The following is a 20,449-nucleotide window of genomic DNA, read 5'->3' as shown; positions in this document are numbered from 1 at the left end:
AGGCCCCAGAATTGAGCCCTGTGGAACACCACATGACAGGGGAGCAGTGCGTGACTCAGAGCAGCCAAGGCTGACACAAAAGGTTCTGTCAGCTAAATAGGACCTAAACCACTCAAGAGCACTACTGCCAATGCCCACCAAGTGCTGCAAACGAGTCAGCAGAATACACTGATCCACTGTATCAAATGCTGCAGTTAAGTCCAATAAAACTAGACACACGTGGTCTCCAGTGTCATTTGCCAAGAGGATGTCATTAGAAACGCGTAACAATTTATTCCAAACAGTTTTTTTGTATTTTTCATCCTATCAAAAACTGAGTGAATGGAATGCTTTGAAAGGTACAGTAGCCATAACGTTCGAAGCATGGTCCCACGTGTCACTTCTTGATGCAAACGAGACTCCTCCAGAGCCCAATTCTTCAAATACCGGCAAGAGGAGGAGTGGTTGCATAATAGAGAAACATATTTTCTCAATAGCAGCGTACGTCAAAATGATTGCCAAGTTCAAAAGAGTTTTGAAGAAAGTGCAGGTCACTGCTAATGATAAAAAAAAAACTGCACACAAGAACTATCTTGGCATGACTGCAGATTGAATAGCTCCACCTATCATAGAATGAAGGAAAGCAGCCCTGTCATAAAGATGTTTCCAGCGGCGTCATGCAAATTTATACTAATAGTGATTGAGCTTGACAAGAGCATGCCCCGAAACCACTTCAAAGACAGCAGACCATCATTCCAATGTCATCATAGCCTTCAAAGATTTCCAGCCTGTGGGAAGATAAGGATGAGGTGCCTTTCATGCACATGAATAGTATTTTGAAAAACCGTGGCGGTGAGGATGATGTTGATTACTTTGTCACCACATCAGAGACGTGTGTCACACACATTTAACCTGGTTTCTTGTACTGATGTGTGGTTACTATCAAGACCAAGAGTAAAAGCTATATATACAGGGGCTGCTGCAGAATACAAAGTCTTTTGGAACAACGCTACTTGCTCAACACTGGCTGCAGAGAGTCAAGTCAACCGTATTTATAGAGCACTTTCAAACAGCCATCGCTGCATACAAAATGCTGTACATGGAGCAATTTAACATATACAATAAACAGTAAAATAAATCGGTAATAAAGACGGTAGAAAGCACCAAACAGTAAAACCAAGAACAAATCTAAGTAATGCTGAGTCAAATGCCACAGAATACAAGTGAGTTTTGAGGAGGGTTTTGAAGATGGGCAGCGAGGAGGCTTGCCGAATGTTCAGTGGGAGGTCATTCCAGAGAGAGGGGCCAGCAACAGAAAAGGCTCGATCCCCTCTGAGCCTCAGTTTAGTTCTTAGTACTACTAATAATGTCTGGTCCGCAGACCCGAGGCGCCGGGCAGGTGTGTAGGGGTGGATGAGCTCAGAGAGGTAAGGTGGCGCGAGGTTATTTAGAGATTTGAAAACAAATAAGCGGATCTTGAAAATAACTCTAAAATGTATGGGGAGCCAGTGAAGGGATGCCAGAGTAGGAGTTATGTGCTCCCTCTTACGAGTACCAGTCAAGAGGCGAGCAGCGGCATTCTGGACCAGCTGAGAGGGTGGCCTGGTGGTCCCTAGGTGTGTATGTGAGTGCGGATAGTTTTTCATCTCTGTGTGCCCAGCGATTGGCTGGCAACCGGTTCAGGGTGTCCCCCATCTACTGCCCGAAGATGGCTGGGATAAGCTCCAGCATACCCCGTGACCCTTGTGAGGATAAAGCTGTTCAGAAAATGGATGGATGGCTGCAGAGACTATAGATGAAGTCATTGCATGGAAGTAGTCTCGTCCCTTCAATGAAAGGACCACATGTATAGCCCAAACCTACCAACACTGGAAAGACTGATACCCAAAACCTGTACTGACCATGGCTGACAGGGCTTCAAGGCTGCCTGCTTTCCATCTGTGGAACACCCTCGCTGACCACCTCAGGGGTCCACAAACAGTGGATGCGTTTAGAAAACTCACAATCTTCATTTTTTAAAAAAGCTTTCTGTGGCTGATTTTATCTGTCAACCGTCTTTATTGATTTGTTCCTTGTATCTTTTATTTGCTGTTACCTGTACTTGAGATTTTTCTCAAAATTTTATAAAATCATTTTTTCTTAATCAGTTATTATTATTATTGGCTCCATGGTTTAGTGGTAGAACGATCGCTGCTAACCCAGAAGATGTGGGTTTCATCTCCTGGCCCTTCTGAGCATGTGGAAGAGTCCTTGAACAAAATACTGAACTCCATTATTGCCACCAATACATGGCAATGGGCCCTCAGAAGTACACTTTAAGCAACTGCCGCATTGCATTTTCTTGAGCTTCTCAAAAATAAAGCTCTTGAGAAAAAGATACAATACTGATTAAAAATATCGTCAAATGTAAATTATATACTGTATGTTCAAATGAATTGTAACAATTTATTCCAAATAGTATATTGTATTTTCATCCTATCAAAAACTTGTGAAACAGAGTGAATGGAATCAGTGGCGGTTCTGGGGGGGGGGGGGGGGGGGGCAACGGGGGCCAGTGCCCCTGTAGCACCGATTCTGGCCCCCCCCCTCCGAGCGCAGATTACGCAGTCGTGCCGAGTCGCCGACGCGAAAGGTGGAACCAAAGTGCGTGATTTAACATTCTAGTCGGACCCTTTAGTGCGCTGCGCCATTTAAAAATGAGCGGGAAAATGAGAAGCAGTCCGCAGAGAAGGAAATTACCACGACACGAGTGCTATTTACGTGTGCGCGCGCGTGTGTGTGTGTGTGCGTGTGTGTGCGCGCGTGTTTGTGTGTGTGCGCGCGTGTTTGCGTGTGCGTGTGTAACTTTTTTAGTCTCCCTTTTTATTTTAATTTTTATTTAACAGGATCAATATATAAGACATTGTCTTTTAAAATTTGGATAATTATATGCATGCAAAACATCTAGCTTCAGTGTATTTGCAATTTTTGTCCCCGGCAGGCTGGTACCATATCATCCCCTGGCTTGAATATTCTCAACTGACGTATTGTTACGCTTGCAGACATTTTAGCCCTCCTAATACTGTTTTTTTCTCATCACTGTAATGTTATGACTACAATTTCAAAGTCTGAAGAAATAAAAAGTCAAATAAGATTTCGAATCTGTCTTTTTAGCCCTGGGTTGAATGTGCCCCCCCCCCCCCCATCAAAACCCCTGGCCCCAGCCCGGCCCCCTCAGTGAAATTGATCCAGAACCGCCCCTGAATGGAATGCTTTGAAAGGTAGGTAGCCATAACGTTCGAAGCATGGTCCCACGTGTCACTTCTTGACGCAAACATGACTCCTCCAGAGCCCAATTCCTTAAATACCGGCAAGAGGAGGAGTGGTTTCATCTCCTGGCCCTTGTGAGCATGTGGAAGAGTCCTTGAACAAAATACTGAACCCCCACTTGCTCCTGATTCTGCGTCATCAGTACGTGAATTTGAAACTAACGTGAGGCGCTTTAGTGCTATTAGTATTATTAGTAGCAGTAATGCAGAGCACATAGCATCGTAATATACAAAGTTTGTAAGAATAAATCTTAAAAGCAGGTTTATGAATGAAGACAAAAACAAAAAGGAGACGAGGCAGATCTCTACGCCGCTACTGGAACAAACTTCAGTCACATGGTAGATGACGTCACGAGTGATATGGCTGCCTTCTGTTAGTAAACCAAACCCTTAAAGATTTGTTGTTGACATTTGGGTTTTTTTCCTTAAACGCGAGAACCACGTTCACAAGGCAAAAATACCGGGTGGGTATTCATTATTTTACGTACTGCATGTGGGGTTATTTAACCGGAAAGCGGATCAGGAGTTCGGATGGTGGCCCACATCGAGTCATATGGCAGATGCGGTCTGCTTTCGAATGAACGACACGTTTGCTCATCTCCCGTATTTTATTTGAACTCACGCGTTTGTTCGCTATGAAAACCAAGAGCGAACCTTAGGTGCTCCGTGCTGGGAGTTGAAAACATCCAGATGATGTTCTTCTGTGGACCACATTCAATTGAATGATGTTGTTGTTGTTGTTGTTGTACTCGTGGCCTGGGAACTCACTCACCCCTCCAAATTTCATTTCATTTTCAGAACACGTAAAGCAACTGAGCGTGTTAGTAGTAGCGCGCAAGGACGCAAAAAGGGTGAGCTCTTCCAAAAGATACGTATTGTCAACTTAACGAACGTCGATCGCATGCGGAGCTGTCAACCAATGGTAACGCTCATCGATGAAGGATCCTAAAGCGTGATTGGGCGACATTTGTCAGCTTTTCCGCATTGAACGAGCTTTCGTTTTTGGGACCGAGCAATTGATCTACTTTGTTACACAACATTCAACACTTTCTTTCTGTCCACGGTCGCAACGTTAGGACCACTTTTATTTTCATTGCGATCATTGTATCCATAAAATGCTGTTTATATTGATTGCATAATTCGTGATGTACATGTGCATGTACGTGTGTTCATTAGGTGTAATGGTGTAATCATCCCAGCCTACGCTGTACAAGGTTATTACAGTACCGGAAACACGCAAAAATACTAATAATGTCATAGTTTTCCATTCGATCAATGATGCCATTGACTGGATCTATAAAATATGCCAAATCAGCAAACACAAGGTTGAGTGTACAGGAAATAAATCAAGTTGTTTAAATAGATTAGATGGATTTGTCATCGGATAGGTGACCGGTTATTTTATTTTTAAACCTCGCAGATTACTGATTATCTCCAAAATCTTGATTATTTAAATCTTAGCTGGCATCAGCTCCAGCTCACCTGTGGCCCTAATGAAAATAAGTCGTATAAAAGACGGATGCATGGAAGGAATCTAGCAGCACTACTTTTTTTCCTCTTTTGCAAGAATATGATTCCCAGTGGAAAAAAAGGAATGTTATGAAAAAGACCATTAAAAGAACGAAGCTAGGGGTGACCAAAGTTTTTGAAAGATATTGATACATATCGGATTGTCTTTTATTGGCTGTATCTTAGAAAGAAATGGCACATTTTACGGACAAGATAATTCAAATGTATTTTAATTGGCGATAAAATAATCATTGCATCACACCTGTCGACCTGTGCCGTACTATAACGAAGTGAATTATAGTCCCACTGAGTCAAACCAAATCGAAAAATGCATCAATTTTTCTTTTGTGGAGAGATGCAACCCCCCTAATATTTACGGTATGTGAGACTATCAACTCAACTCAACTGTATTTATAGAGCACTTTCAAACAGCCATTGCTGCATACAAAGTGCTGTACATGGAGCAATTTAACATATACAACAAACAGTAAAACAAATCGGTAATAAAGACGGTAGAAAGCACCGAACAGTAAAACCAAGAACAAATCTAAGTCATGCTGAGTCGAATGCCAAAATTACAAGCGAGTTTTGAGGAGGGTATATTTATTATTGTATTGTATAGTATTGTTGGATGGAGTTTGCCCGACATCACTGTAAGAGGTGCTGGCACTAACTTGAACACCTACATTAGAAAAGCAGGATATTGGACATACCTACAGGTCCAGTAAGTACAGGGCAGTACATAACTCCAAAGGCCGAACACAATACAATCCGTCTTTATTCATATACTGTAACGCTCATTGTGGTCACTGGTAAGTGGAGCTTATCTTAGTTGACTTTTGGTGAGAGGCCGGCTCCACTCTAGACTGGTCAGCAATCAGTCACATGACATGGGGACTCCAACAAGCATTCACACTCACATTTCTAACTGAAGTACCTGGAGAAACCCCACAAATGGACAAGCATGCAAACTCCCGCCAGATATGTTTAAATTGCAGGTGGGGTGGAGGTGGGGGGGGGGATAAAATTGCCCATTGTATGAAAACGGAATTATTATACCGGATCAAATAAGATTGTGGTGGAGGTACCCAATGAAATATCCAGTCTGTGTACTACTTTTACCACTTCCAAGACACCTGTTGCTGAATCAGCATGTTACGGGGGTAAAGATCAAGATGTGATCTGTGAGCTCCACGTTAATAGACAGCCAGTTCGAGTGAGTCAGTCCTCGGGTCGTCTGAAGTCTTCCCAAATGTCTGGTAATGTCACTGCATGAGGTTTTAAATGAAGACTAAATCATTGAGATTGATTATTTTTGCTCGTGTGCTTTGCGAACATCCACAGTTGTTTGTTGTGAATGATTTGTTGCGCTCTTTCAGCTGAATGAAGTATTTTTTTTTTTTGCCATTATTCAGACAGAAACATGTCTCCAAAGATCACAGGAGAGCTGCTCAGACAACTCCGCCAGGTGATGAAGAATTGTAAATATGTTTCAGAGCCTCTTCAAGCTTACATTATCCCTTCTGGTGATGCCCATCAGGTAAATTATTTTTACCCCTTAACAGGTTATGTCAGCTTAACTAGATACTGGACGTATTAACTCACAGTACTGATGCTTGGGTGATTGTGCACCCATTTTCTGCTTGTCTGATCTTTTAAAATGAATTCTTTCTTCTAACCTTCCCTTCTCCTTGTACGAGTCACGATGCGAGTAGGACAAATGGGCAAAGGTGGCACACAGGCTGAGGACCACTTTGCTCCGATTATTAACTCATTCACTCCCAAAGACGTTTTTAAACGTCTTTTCAGACTTGGTCCAGAATTGGCTGGTACTGAATGAGTTAATGATGTGATCTACTCATGTATTATGTTTGTATTGTCTCTGTGTCTTTAAGAGTGAATACATTGCACCATGTGACTGCAGGCGGGAGTTTATCTGTGGTTTCAACGGCTCAGCAGGTATGTGTTCTTGATGGTGTTTTTAAATGTGCCTTGCATGAACATGCACTTTGTCTGTGGAAACCTACTTTTTTGATTTAAAACAACTGCCTCAATTTCTACAGTTTTTTAATGTTGGTTGTTGGTTGTTGGTACTTGGTACTTTTTTGAGGTGGTACTTGGTGTTTGAGAACCACTGCTGTAGTGGCAACATTGAGTCTGAGGTTGTAGATTTTCAGTCATGAGTGGGCGTTGTGATGTACAGGTACAGCCATCGTCACGGAGCAGTATGCCGCCATGTGGACCGATGGGCGTTATTTCCTTCAGGCCACCCAGCAGATGGACAACAACTGGACCCTCATGAAGATGGGTAATTTACAACCTCGTTTGCTTGCCAAAGAAAAGTTGCACATCATTTGGACTGACTGCATTTATTCACTCCCTATATTAGGAGTGAAATGATTTGTACCAAGATTTGCGGTGACCGATATGATTCAAGGACTATATTGTTTCATGAAATGATACGAATCTAAATGAAATAGTGTCTTTCGACAATTTATCAACTGAAATGATTACCTTGGTACTGGACAGTGTAGGTGAAGATTCCTGCTGTTTCTTGCCAGGATTTCAGTTGTAAATCATGCCTATAATAGACAAATAAACAACAACTAATTGCAAACATTTTAAGTGCAACAAACACTTCAGATTGAATTTAAAGGAGTTTAACCTTTTCCTTTTCATCTTTTAACATTCAGTGGTATAATTTTCCCTGCAAAAAGTGTAAGCAACATTTCAACAGTACTGTGGCGTTTACATTTACCCCCCTCCCTCCAACATAAAAATAAACCATAGAAATAATAAAATATTACCGTAATTTATTTTTTTTTAAATTCAACAGCTAATAGCTGTCAGATGCCGGACAGAAGTGGACTGTAAAAACGCAGTCACATAATATGTACACAACAAATATTGATTTCCAGAAAAAGTGTCGCAAAGCCGACAAAGTACAAAGAAAAAAACGCTGGTAACCACACCTTGATAAAACGAGAGAAGCAAAAGGCGCTTGCAAAAGGCATGGAAAAATACAAGAGGAAATAGCTTGTGTCAAAAGGACGAGCGAACCAGTTCATAAAAAGTACAAACTGAGAATAACCCACCAAAACCAAAGGGACTACTCCTAGAAAACCGAGAGCAAAAATGGAGCAAGATCAGGAACACAGCACACAAGTAATGGCTGGAGCAAGGCGAATTATCCAACAGTCAGTTGTTGGTCCTCATCTCGTGGCTTGATTGCGATGCATGACAGGTGTGCAGCTGAAGGAAAAACGCCCACCGCTCAGCTGGACCTCAAAACAAAAACAGACAGATCATGACAATAGCATAAAAAGCATGATATCAGAATAAATCCAAATAATGTTTTTGTTTTTTGGTTTGTTTTTAATTGCCATACAGGACTGAAGGAGACACCCTCTCAGGAGGACTGGTTGATAAGTGTCCTGCCAGAGAACTCAAAAGTGGGGGTCGACCCATGGATCATTGCTGCAGGTGTTTTGGAGTTGAATTTCTCATTTCAAGAAACACAATGCATAGCAACGTGAACGCTTATCATCATACCAGCAACATCCATCAAACCAACTATTTTCTGATCCGCTTATCCTCACAAGGGTCTCGGGCCATGCTGGAGACTATCCCCAGCTGTCTTCGGGCAGTAGGCGGGGCACATCCTGAACTGGTTGCCAGCCAATCGCAGGGCACACATAGACGAACAACCATCCGCGCTCACCCTCACACCTAGGGATAATTTATAGCGTTCCAGTAACCTGTCACGCATGGTTTTGGAATGTGGGAGTACCCGAAGAAAACCCACACAGGTACAGGGAGAACATGCAAACTTTACACAGGAAGGACGCAGCCGGAATCAAACTCTGCACTGTGAGGCTGACGTGCTAACCAGTTGACCAATAGTTGCAAATTCACATGGTGCTTTTGGTACAGACTAATGGCCACACACCTAGAATAGCACATAAAGAAGTCACCCGATGGTGCTTTGCTGAAGTACCCCGGAAGTAACGCTCTTAAACAAATAGTCCTAATTTAAATATCCAATCGTAGCAATCAAAAACATTACCGGTAATACACTTTGTCATGCTATTCAATGAGGACTTGACTTCCCTTCCCTTTTGACTGTTATAGAATTTTTACCTTTTAAACTATCTGTATTTGATAAATGTGTTCTTTTTCTTCCTGTCTGCATTCCATGTCAGACCAGTGGAAAGCCATGTCCAAGGCACTGAACAGTGCGGGCCACTCTCTCATAGCAGTGCAGGAAAACCTCATCGATGTGGTGTGGGCTGACCGTCCACAAAGACCCAGCACGCAGCTTCGCACTTTGGGATCGGACTACACGGGTCTGTACAATTAATACACTCTTCTCCCTCCATTTGCGGGGAATAAGGACCGAGCCCTTGCGTGAATAGCGAAAGTCCATGGCTGGAGAATGACTACATGTTCACAATGAAGTCATTGATTCGTAAAATTGCTCCTCAAAGAAAAAAACCCCAATATTTTGTATAGAGAGTGAACGGTACGAAAAGACGCAACACTCAAAACGAAATTAAAACTATCTATCATTTAAATTCCCAAACTATAATAAACCCATCTTGAGCGCACAGAAGAAAAACAGCAAATAGTTCAGTTTTTTTAGCAAATAACAGATAGCTTCAAAAAGGAAATCTGGAATTTGCAAGTAATATATCGCGACTCTGCGGGCAACACTACTGTATACCTTTGTCTGACCTTTTAATTTCACATTGTCAGCCATGATTTTGTTGTGTTGTTGTGCTCTTTCTTGGATTCAGACGAATAAGATTTGCAGTAAGTGATTACCGATAGATGAGATGAAGACCGTGTGATTACACGATTGACATTATCTACTCTTTTAGGTATGTCGTGGCAAGACAAGATCACAGCGCTCCGTGCAAAGATGACAGAACGAAAAATGTCCTGGTTCATTGCCACGGCTCTGGACGAAATAGCATGTAAGTATTGATGTCATGTGAATGACTTTAACAACAGCAAAAAAAAGTCGTATGCACCTTCAGGTAAATGGAAAAAAAATACAAATACGGGACCGTGACTAAAAACAACTCTGCTTGCGTTTTATTGCGAAGAAAAATAATATCCACTTGCCATAACCATATTTTGAAACCACAAAAGACGTGTGTACAGCAGTGTCACGTCTCTTGCCTAAGTCAGCTTTGATACATGATCACGATCCAAGGACCCCGGGATGCACGGGCGTACCACTCCATGTCTATTTGAGCGCCGTGTTGACCGCGCCTGAAGAGCTCTTGGTTCTGATTGCCTTCTTGCTGAATTTATGTTAATTACAGTGATTGTGATTGTCATCAGCTTGTATTTGGACTAAATAGACATTTGGGTCGAAGGGGGAATTGCTCAGGCATCTGCAGAGGATTACTGATAAAATAATAATAATAATAATAATAATAATAATACAATTTATAGGTGCATATCGTAGATTTCAGTATTGGAGAAAAAAATTATTTCAGCAGTTCGATTCAAATTATGAACTTGTATATCACGTACAGTATAATATACACTAATGATGATAGCTTCCAGCAAATTCACCATCTCAAGCATTACAAGTCACATAAGAAACAATTAAACTAGGTAGGAAGTTTTGCCCGTGCTTCATTAATTTATTGAATGAGTTTTATTTTTTGAATTGAATTAGTGAAATAAATGAAAAATGTCAATCATATTTTAATCCACTGCGATGCACATATATTTCATAGAAGAGTTTCGCTGAAACAGACCACTGAATGACCATACAGAAAATAGCATACAAACATTTTACTTTTTGGATAATTCATCATTATAAATGCCAATAATTGTGACGTTTATGGTGGTTTTCCTCTTCTGTCTAGGGCTTTTCAACCTCCGTGGCGCAGACATTGAGTATAACCCTGTCTTCTTTGCGTATACCATTGTGGGGATCGACACAATACGGTTGGAATACATTGCATTCATTCATTGAATTTACCGCAAAGCTTTCTTTTCTTGTGGAAAAAGAAGACAGGCCATCATTCTTTCTTTGGAGTTCATTCACTTGGTGTGTTTGTTACTGCCGTGATTCATAAAACAATGTGCTGTGGCACATTCATGTGAGACAGAAGGTTATAGGGTGTGCAGGTGTGTGAAAAAACGATTTACATTATTACCTGAATCTTTCCGCAGACTTTTTGTGGACATCAAGCGTCTAGCCGACCCGGCTTTGAGAGAGCATCTGCAGCTGGACACGCCCAGCAAGCCCGAGCTTCACATTCAGACGTTCCCATACGAATCGGTCTTCGCCGAGCTGCAGGCCATCTGCACTGCGCTTGTCCACAAGGACAAAGTGTGGATCTGTGACAAGGCCAGTTGCGCTCTCACGCAGGTCATCCCACAGGTGAGAGGATGCTTAAATTGTAGGTGCAGAAAGGGAGACGGGATGACTGTCTACTTTTTAAAGATAGACTATACTGTATGTATTTTTTTTCTTTCCGTAGCCGAGGACACAAAAAAAAGATGCATATTAGTTTGCATCAAGTTTTTGTGTGGCATCAAACAAAAAAGACTTTCACATTACAGCTGTTAAAAGGCTCGTTTTGTTTTGTGGTGTTGGCTCAGATTACAATCATTCTCTCTTAATGAGCTTTATTAAGTGTGAGAACAAACACATTCTCAGAGATCTCCGTTTCAGGGAACATACACTCACTGTCTCCTAATTTTCTTGGCATAATCTTGTAAAAGGTGTTTTGGGGGACAGGGGGCATGGGGGGGGGGTGAATTCAAACAATGCATCTTTTCATTAATGTCTTTGGTGACGAGAGAGTCAAAGTTGTTGTAAAACGTCTGCCTTTGCAAAATCAATTTGACATGGTCATTGTCCAGAAAGTATTCCATTTAACAACACCCGGACATAAAACAGTGCCTGCTCTAAATTATTTATTTGAAAATATAGCTTGATGATTGTGTGCAAACAATATCAAGTGTTATTTGCAGTCAGTACATTTATAGAAGAATTTTGTCGTGTCAGATACCATTCAGGATAGATTCTGAAGGGTTTTCTAAAACATCGGCTTGAGATGTTGTGCAGGAGCACGATAGAGTTTTGATGTTAATTATTGTGCTTGTACTTTATAGTGATGTCGAACTGCACTGCATCGTAATGTGAATATTTTGCCATGCCACGTGTAAGGTCATTAACTCATAAATAAAGTCATGCATTGAGCAAAGGGTGAAGTTCAAAAAAAGAAGAAATAACAACAGGCAACCAAAACGAATAAGAGCTTTTATTTTGAAGCTCTGCGCCGCTGCAAACTGCAACCACAATCCTAATCATGCTTATGGCTCTTTGGCAGTGTCTTATCTGCCTCCACCCTTCTTTGGATCCGTATTTGCCCCTATTTTTGGTCATTCTTTTCAAACAGTGACCGTTTCTTTTTGCTGTGTGTACACAGGCACACAGGTCTACCATCCCCTATACCCCCCTCTGCCTGGCCAAAGCGGTGAAGAACACGACAGAGATTAAAGGCATGAAAACAGCCCATGTAAGATTGCTTAACGTTTTCATAAACCCCATCTCAGACTTTATTCGTGTATCATAATGGATGGACGGATAAACGTTCTGTCGTCTTCCTGGCAGATCAAGGATGCAGTCGCTCTTTGTGACCTCTTTGCTTGGTTGGAAAAAGAGGTAGGTAGAGTGTTATGTTTGTCTGCATTACGTAAAATATCTGGGGCTGCATTCAGACAGAATTCTCAACTCAAGGCTGACCCTCAGCCCGTTGCCCATTTTACCCGCCTGCATTAGCTCCCTTCATTTTGGTCATCCTGGCAATTTTGTTCTGCGTGGTTTCGTTATTCACATCAAAAATGTAAACCGGCACATTCTTGGCACTAATCAGTACCATTTAATCACCTTATTTGGCTTTTTTCATTTTCTAATATATAAAAACTGAAATGACAATGAACAACTTCATTCGGATTTTTCATTTATTGTGTTATGGTTCACTCACGTGACTGCTTCTGACTACTTCTAAGACTTTTGAAAAGGCCTCGACTCCACTTGGAGCTATTAGTTCAGCACCACTTTTAGGACGTAATTGCTTTCATCTTTGCTATGAGTAATTCTGACAATTCTTTGTGTTTCCTCGGACTAACGACAGCAATCAAGTAGTGTAATTGTGCGCGCGTCCTTTTAGAATTGGGTCATAAATCTTGCACAAGAGTTCTTTGTGGATTTGGCCCTAGATTTCTAACCTTGCCAAGTTAGTTATATTCTGGTTGAAGTGAAATATAATCCATGCTCATGTTAAGTACTCCCTTCACTGTTTTATGCCCCGGGGAAGCACATACTTTTGATTGAACTTGCTGTTATTTTGTCCTCTTAATCGTTTTGTAGATTCCAAAAGGCACTGTAACAGAAATCTCAGCTGCTGACAAGGCTGAGGAACTACGCAGGTGATGGATGGCTTTTCTTGAGTGTTTCCAAACTTCATTCAAGGTCATGTCTTACTTCCCAAAACAGTCTCACGAAAGGCTCTCCCGGGGTTACAGCTCCCTCTACAGGATAAAAATAAAATCCATCTATCCATCCATCCGCCCATTCTTTGTACCGCTTAAACCTGAACGGATCTATGCACAATTTAATACAGTACTTTTATTGCTGGGACATGGTGCTTAATTTAAATTTAAAAAAAACCCAAACAAAACAAAGGTTCAAAAGTATTCAGCCCGAGGCCACAGTTGTAATCAGACCCTGCATAAGCAACACAAATTAAAACCAGATTGGATGAAAGTTAGTGTGGCATTAAATGTTGAACTTAAATACGTATTGAACATTTTGATTGAAGCTACCTTTTTGGAAAGGTAACTTTCTTGATGGATGTCATGGACTTGTTAACCTTTTCATCAATCCATCCATCAATTTTCTGGTCCGCTTATCCTCATGAGGGTCACGGGTGTGCTGCAACCTATCCGAGCTCTCTTTGAGCACTCGGCGGCGTACACCCTGAACTGGTTGCCAGCCAATTACAGGGCACCCAGAGACAAACAACTATCTGTGCTCATATTCACACTTAAGGGACAATTTTGAGTGTTCCATTAATCTGCCGGGCATGTTTTTGGAATGTGGGAGGAAACCAGAGCACCCGAACAATACCCACACAGGCATGGGGAGAACATGCAAACCCCAAAGCTGAACTCAAACCCTACAACTCTGCACTGTGAGGCGGTCATGCTACCTAGTAGAGCACTGTGCCGTCCATAATGTAAACATCTTGAATTAAAATGCTTTTGTGTGTATGGAACGGTGACAACAGTATGACTTCAACTTGACATAGCCTACCTTGTGCACAGAGAAAGCAAAAGCGTTTTGCAAAAATAACGAATCGTGGCAAAAAGATGTGCTTCAGCCATCAGGGAAAAAAAACTGTAAGAAGGGGGGACTGGAGTGTGTGTTCCAACTACAGGTGGATCACACTCCTCAGCCTCCCTGCTAAGGTCTATTTGAGGCTTCTGGATAAGAGGGTCCATCAAGATGGCTTAAATATTCAACTTTTTTTCTTTTTGGTATACATATAGCCTACATGTAAAATATTGTGGTCTTGGGAGTTGCTTATTGCTTAGCACGTCTGCCTCACAGTCCAGAAGTTCTCGGTTTGAATCTCAGCTCCAGCTTTGCGGCGACCCTAATTAGAAATGGATGGATTCAATGAATTAATCGAAGCACCACAAAAAAAAAAACCTAATTACAATTCTGATTTATCTTTCGCAGTCAACAGAAACATTTCGTCGGTCTTAGTTTTCCTACAATTTCCAGTGTTGGGCCCAACGCAGCAATCATTCATTACAGGTCAGAAAAGCCACAGATGCATTTGGGTTTGTTTTTCTATTGTTTTGGTCAAGGTGTGTTTGTAATAGAACTGACCTCTCTTTTCTCTGTAGGCCTCTGCCTGAGACCAACAGAACGCTCACCGTCAACGAAGTTTACCTCATCGATTCTGGAGCCCAGTACATGTAAACTAATTGTTCACACACAACAACTTAATTGGCATGTGGTTTGACTTGTCTGCTTTTTGGCAGTGATGGAACCACAGACGTCACCCGCACCATGCACTTTGGAACCCCATCTGCATATGAAAAGGTGCATTCAACAGTACTTGACATGCCAGAACCTAATTTTAGCTTGAACAATACTATAATTTTAGCAGTTTCTTGGCGTTCCGCCTGAAATGACGCCGTTTCTTTGTATTCTTCAAGGAATGCTTTACTTATGTGCTAAAGGGACACATCGCCGTCAGCGCTGCGGTTTTCCCCAATGGAACCAAAGGTACCACTTTAACATTAGTTTGCAAGCACAAAGCAGTTCATTCCCATTCTGTGATTGTCTTTTTTTTTTTTGGAGTTGTGGGTTTGCATGGAAAAGCTCCGTTTTGTGTTTGTTTTGATGTTTACATTAAATACTGTAAACATCTTGAACAAAAATACTTGACATTTGGATCTCTCTGTGTTTAAAGAACAATGACAAAAGTATGAGCTCAAACTGACATAGCCTACTTTGCGCACAGAGAAAGCCAAAAAAATGGATGTCTTTTTCATTCCTCCCATCAGTATGCATTTGGTGCATTGTGTACTGACTAATACGATGGCTTGTGCTAATTGTTTGACACAAAAATAAAATTTTTACAAAGGACTGAAGAGTGAAGAAAGGCTTATTTGCTTTTTTCAAGAGAAGTACAAATAGCCAGTACAGTAGATACAGAAAATGTGCTTGAGCCTTTGGAAGAAAACTGTAATGCCACTCACAGTTGAAATTTACCGTCAAACTAAATGTACAGTAGATTTAAAATGTTGCCTTCAGGCCCCCACTAGCTAAATGAGAACAAAAAAATGGAAATTCCCATTGCAAACAGTTCACATCCACAGTCACGTTTTTACCGCCTTTCAACAATGGATATTTGAACACATATGGTGGATCAACACATCCATCCATCCATCCATTTTCCGAACCGCTTGATCCTCACTAGGGTCGCGGGGGGTGCTGGAGCCTATCCCAGCCGTCTCCGGGCAGTAGGCGGGGGACACCCTGAATCAGTTGCCAGCCAATCGCAGGGCACACAGAGACGAACAACCATCCACGCCCACACTCACACCTAGGGACAATTTAGAGCGTCCAATCAGCCTGACATGCATGTTTTTGGAATGTGGGAGGAAACCGGAGCACCCGGAGAAACCCACGCAGGCCCGGGGAGAACATGCAAACTCCACACAGGGAGGCCGGAGCTGGAATCGAACCCGGTACCTCTGCACTGTGAAGCCGACGTGCTAACCACTGGACTACCGGGCCGCCGGATCAACACATGTAGACAGAAAATATAATACTATTAATGAATGGCATTTCCATTCATTTGAATAAGTAAAGATGACATAGGAGTAAATGTGAGTGTGCCGCCTGTGGATTGAGTATTGACTGGTCCACGGTATTTATCCAGCATCGCGTGCAAAAGTCAGCTGCGATAGATTCCAGCTTAACCATGAGCCTCGTGAGCATCCGCGGTATACAAAATGGATGAATATGTGAGGACAATAACCGAGGCTCAAAGAACATGTGACTGCTGGACTATAAACTTCTTTCTCCCTGTCCAGGCCACCTGTTGGACTCATTTGCGCGAGCCGCCCTGTGGGAGTCAGGCCTAGACTACCTGCACGGTACAGGTCACGGCGTTGGCTGCTTTCTTAATGTTCATGAGGGGCCCTGCGGCATAAGCTACAAGACATTCGCTGATGAACCTCTTGAGGCCGGCATGATTGTCAGCGATGGTATGCATTGATACACTACGACTGATACTACAAATCAGTGACACCTACTTCTTTCTGATATCGTTTTTAATTTCTAACTTGTAGAACCAGGGTATTATGAAGATGGAGCCTTTGGCATCCGACTTGAAAATGTGGTTCTTGTTGTACCAGCTAAGCCCAAAGTAAGACTTTAAACTGAAGGAAAGCAGGTTCTTCAACCATTTGTACGGGTACAGTATTATTCAGTTGTTATTTCAACTATGACACTCTCTTTGGTTTCCTCCAGTACAATTACAGAAATAGAGGTAGCTTGACGTTTGAGCCCTTGACTCTGGTTCCTATCCAAGTCAAGATGATGAACACGGAGCTGCTCACCCAGAAGGAGGTAAACATCACCCACCATGTCCAACACCATTTCAATACTTCTTAGAGCCGAGCAATTTATGTTTCACAAGTCGAATATTTCTTATTTGACAAAGGAGTCATTGTGACGTGTACCACAGGAGCTAAAAGTGTGTTTGCGTGTCTGTGTGTTTGACAGCGGGACTGGGTGAACGAGTACCACAGGATGTGCCGCGAGGTGGTGGGGGCGGAGCTGGAGCGTCAAGGCAGAAAGGAGGCGCGGGAGTGGCTCGCACGTGAGACCCAACCCATCGTGTGAGGGACCACCCTGGCCGAGTGTACTGTGCCATCCAGTGCTGTGCAGTGATCCTTGTTTGTACGTGTCTCATCTTCATGTTGCTTCTTTTTTAACATGACATCCTATCAAGAGTTTTATTAAAGATCAGTGAAAATCAATTGATGTTTTAATTGTCTTGCATAGTGGAACACTTTGAGGGACAGCGGTTACTACAGTGGACAGCTTATCATGTTATCAGGTTATATCTTGTCATTATTGGTGCATGAAAGGCTTAACTGTCAAATGACCAGCTTATCACAAGCTATAGGTTAGCTTGACCATCACTTCTGTCTTGGTAAATTTGGAATACAGGTATGGTGTTAGTTTAAAAAAAAAACATACAGTACATGGATTGTGCATCACAACATGCTGTGCAGAAGTGCTCCTTTTAGGTATGCTGTGAAAAAAAACATTTTTAATTTGTTTAGCTTACTCTGAGGTGCACTGAAGGAGTGTTCAGGAAATCCGCCTCACAGTACTGAGAGTGAGGGGTTTGCATGTTCCGCCTTTGTGTGAGTTTTCTCCAGATACTTCCTCCCTCATTCTAAAAACATGCATGTTATCTTTCTAAGACTAAATTGTCCCTCTGTGTGAATGTTAGTGTGACTGGTGGTTTGTCTGCATGCGATCCGCAACTGGCCCCGCCTCTCACCCAAAGTTCGCCGGGATTGGTTTTGTCTTACCCATGACTGCAATGACAGTAAGCGGTGTCGAAAAGGAATAGATGACTACCGTGACGTAATAATCTGCACACACCACAGCAAGATAAAAGGAAAAGTTCTCAGCATCATCTTGTGCACTTCTACGAAACTGCAAAACACTAATACACTAACAATAGTGAACATAACGTTAAATTAAAACCTCTTCTTTTTTTCCCGCAGCTCTTCGAATCTCAATAGGTTGTGCAGACATGTTTTATGTGGCTGGCTGCTGCTGGTGTCGATATAATTTACTGAGATGTACAGTATCCAGGTAGTATATCTGATGACCTCTATACTTCCACCACAGGATATGCATTGTCTCATCCAACATGCTATAAAACCATTTTTGATTATACAGTACTGAGACAAATGGTAATGCATAACACATGCTATAATTTTATTCACATTCACCATATGTACAACCAAATCAGTGTCTCACGTAAATGTAGACTACAGACAATATACTTCACATATTTCCTAATACCGGTAATTATCTTACTGCACGTGTACTTTCAAAGATCCAGTTTTATGTTGGGAATGAAAAACTGAAACTCAAACAGCACGTCCTGACCTTTGACTCGTGTTGGACCAGCTCCAAAACTGCATCAATGTATAGTTTCCAAGCTGCGTCATTCGTAAGAGCCACACGTTTCAAACTTCCTTCATTAAGGTTTATAGACTTGAGTTCTAAATCCATCATCGTCTCGGCTGTTGATGAAGTCATTACGGGATTGCAAAAACGTTCCAGCGACTCAAAAATACCAGCGTGTTTTCGCGGCTGTCATGTTTATCACTGAGACAAGTACAATTGTAAATTTGACTCTAGATTTAGATTTCACACGTGTAAGAATGTAATGCGGCGTCATCCCATCCCCTAAAGCTGCATGTAAAAAATCGGTGGCTCCAGGATGACTCCACTGTGAGGGTCCCGTGCGTACTCCTCAATGGACAGAAGTGGTGGTAGTGTGACTTCCTCGGCTGTACCCTCTTCATCCTCCTTGGCTCCAACAGGCAGTGGGTTACTATAGATGTAATAGATTCTGGAGTTGTCTTTAGCTGTCCCTGATCTCTGAAAGAAGGCCAGCGGGTTGATGAAACTAGTTGACCTCTTCACCGCCCTGACTGCAACAGGGTCCTCCGGCTCAACCTGGGTCACTGCACTCTCATACACTTGGGCTCTCTTTGATTGTCTGGAAAAAGAGGTCACTGGTAATCATGGAATCTTGTGTGCTAAAATCAACAAAAAAATGAAACTGCAGTCGCTCATTCGGTCCTCAATATTTTATGGAGTGGTGTTTGAGCTAAGAAGGAACACATTCAATTTTTGTGGGGATCTGGATAAATATGCACATAAATGACTTGTTCACAGTTTGAGACATCGGGGCATCATAGGATGTGTCACGATCTAACAAACAGACTCAACTATGTTCTATCATTTTTCATTCACTGTTGTCAACAGTTCAGCCTTGGCGGAGGTCTGCGCTTTTCTGAGTGACATTCTGGTTGCATATATGATTGTTATGGCATTGCGGAAAGCTAACGGTGGCCCACATGCACTGTGATGTATGTATGTGCATCACCTGCTGCGGTTGTAGCACACACTGATGCAGTAGACAGCCGTGATGAAGAGGATGCACAAGGCCACGGCAATGATGACTAAGTCAAAAACTTTGACTTCTGGGACGGAGAAATGTTATCGATTAGCGTGAGGAATCATTAGCATGATCAGTGGCTTCAGAAAATAAAATAAAAATAAAAGTACTTTGAGCAAATTTGTTCTTTCAGATGTGGTATCAAATTCGTAGCTTTTCACATTGATCAGTAGGGAAGAAGTAGTGGGAAAAAAAAGGTTGACGAACCCTGGTCTACGTGATCAAAAAAAGAGGAGAACAGACCAAAAAGCGCCGTTTTCATCTCTTCATCGTGCAGGTCCAAAGTTGCGTTCAGATGAAGGCTGTGAGCCGTCATCGCTGGCTCCTCTTGCGCGCCGCTCATGTTGTTGCTCGCAAAGGAGCAAAGCTGAGCTTCAAGCTTTTGCCATTGGATTCAATCACAGCTCGGGCCAAGCGATTCAAATGGCTTGGCTCGGTCGCCAAGGAGACGCCCACTCTTTTTTGTCACCCTCATTTCAACCCTCGTTCTCCCTCTCTCTGGTCCCCCCTTCGTGTTGACTGCTCATTATTCGGCTCGAGGGCTTTGTTTCGGGGGGGACGATGAAGGGAGAAAGTTGCACTCTTTCGAACGGTTTGCGTTAACGAGGAAGACCGAAAAGGATGGCAGCGTTCTCACTTTTGTCATGTTTCCACTTTGACATGCTTGCGGTCACATAAGTCAATAAATCAGGGGAAACAAGTATTTTCTTGCATCAATATGTCCCCGTCGACTTGATCCAATATAATACGCCTTTCATAGCAGCTGGAGCTGTAATAACGCACTTTCCAGGACATATTATGTAGGCTCTGAGCCAATAT

At 42.3% G+C, this 20,449-nt stretch overlaps 2 protein-coding genes across 4 annotated transcripts; one reads left to right on the top strand and one right to left on the bottom strand.

Moving 5' to 3' along the window:
- The first annotated feature begins 3,629 nt into the window (after nt 1–3,629).
- On the top strand, nt 3,630–17,396 carry xpnpep1 (X-prolyl aminopeptidase (aminopeptidase P) 1, soluble). 2 transcript variants are annotated; one of them, XM_086120710.1, is made up of 20 exons: nt 3,630–3,751; nt 6,212–6,336; nt 6,692–6,755; nt 7,000–7,104; nt 8,187–8,279; nt 8,999–9,142; nt 9,677–9,772; nt 10,682–10,763; nt 10,992–11,202; nt 12,257–12,346; nt 12,442–12,492; nt 13,201–13,259; nt 14,575–14,652; nt 14,745–14,816; nt 14,883–14,943; nt 15,060–15,129; nt 16,446–16,619; nt 16,704–16,780; nt 16,885–16,983; nt 17,140–17,396. In XM_086120710.1, the coding sequence occupies exons 2-20, from the start codon at nt 6,220–6,222 to the stop codon at nt 17,257–17,259; spliced, it is 1,863 nt and encodes a 620-aa protein (XP_085976836.1). In that variant the 5' UTR covers nt 3,630–3,751; nt 6,212–6,219; the 3' UTR covers nt 17,260–17,396. The 2 variants fall into 2 exon arrangements, with proteins under 2 accessions (XP_085976836.1, XP_085976835.1); XM_086120709.1 differs by lacking the exon at nt 3,630–3,751 and adding an exon at nt 6,024–6,055.
- A 955-nt stretch (nt 17,397–18,351) lies between these two features.
- LOC147200295 (uncharacterized) lies at nt 18,352–20,066 on the bottom strand. 2 transcript variants are annotated; one of them, XM_086120299.1, is made up of 3 exons: nt 19,838–20,066; nt 19,559–19,655; nt 18,352–19,168 (listed from the first exon to the last, which is right to left on the bottom strand). In XM_086120299.1, exons 1-3 carry the CDS (start codon nt 19,971–19,973, stop codon nt 18,853–18,855), a joined length of 549 nt encoding a protein of 182 aa, XP_085976425.1. In that variant the 5' UTR covers nt 19,974–20,066; the 3' UTR covers nt 18,352–18,852. The 2 variants fall into 2 exon arrangements, with proteins under 2 accessions (XP_085976425.1, XP_085976426.1); XM_086120300.1 differs by having other exon boundaries at nt 19,874–20,066.
- Between the last annotated feature and the right edge of the window lie 383 nt (nt 20,067–20,449).

The sequence above is a fragment of the Hippocampus guttulatus genome, chromosome 9 (genome assembly GCF_054856545.1).
Source record: "Hippocampus guttulatus isolate MCC_2025c chromosome 9, RoL_Hgut_1.0, whole genome shotgun sequence".
Lineage (NCBI taxonomy): Eukaryota > Metazoa > Chordata > Actinopteri > Syngnathiformes > Syngnathidae > Hippocampus > Hippocampus guttulatus.
Note: the sequence above shows the minus strand (reverse complement) of the source record. Positions and strands in the feature narration are given on the sequence as shown.

Coding starts and splice junctions, on each gene's coding strand:
- xpnpep1 (XM_086120709.1), top strand. Junction 7,105..8,186: donor CTGGACCCTCATGAAGATGG/GTAATTTACAAC, acceptor ATTGCCATACAG/GACTGAAGGAGACACCCTCT. Junction 14,817..14,882: donor GATTCTGGAGCCCAGTACAT/GTAAACTAATTG, acceptor GCTTTTTGGCAG/TGATGGAACCACAGACGTCA.
- LOC147200295 (XM_086120299.1), bottom strand. CDS start 19,973: ATGAGCGGCGCGCAAGAGGAGCCAGCGATGACGGCTCACAGCCTTCAT. Junction 19,656..19,837: donor TTTTGATCACGTAGACCAGG/GTTCGTCAACCT, acceptor TCTCCGTCCCAG/AAGTCAAAGTTTTTGACTTA. Junction 19,169..19,558: donor GTGTGCTACAACCGCAGCAG/GTGATGCACATA, acceptor CTCTTTTTCCAG/ACAATCAAAGAGAGCCCAAG.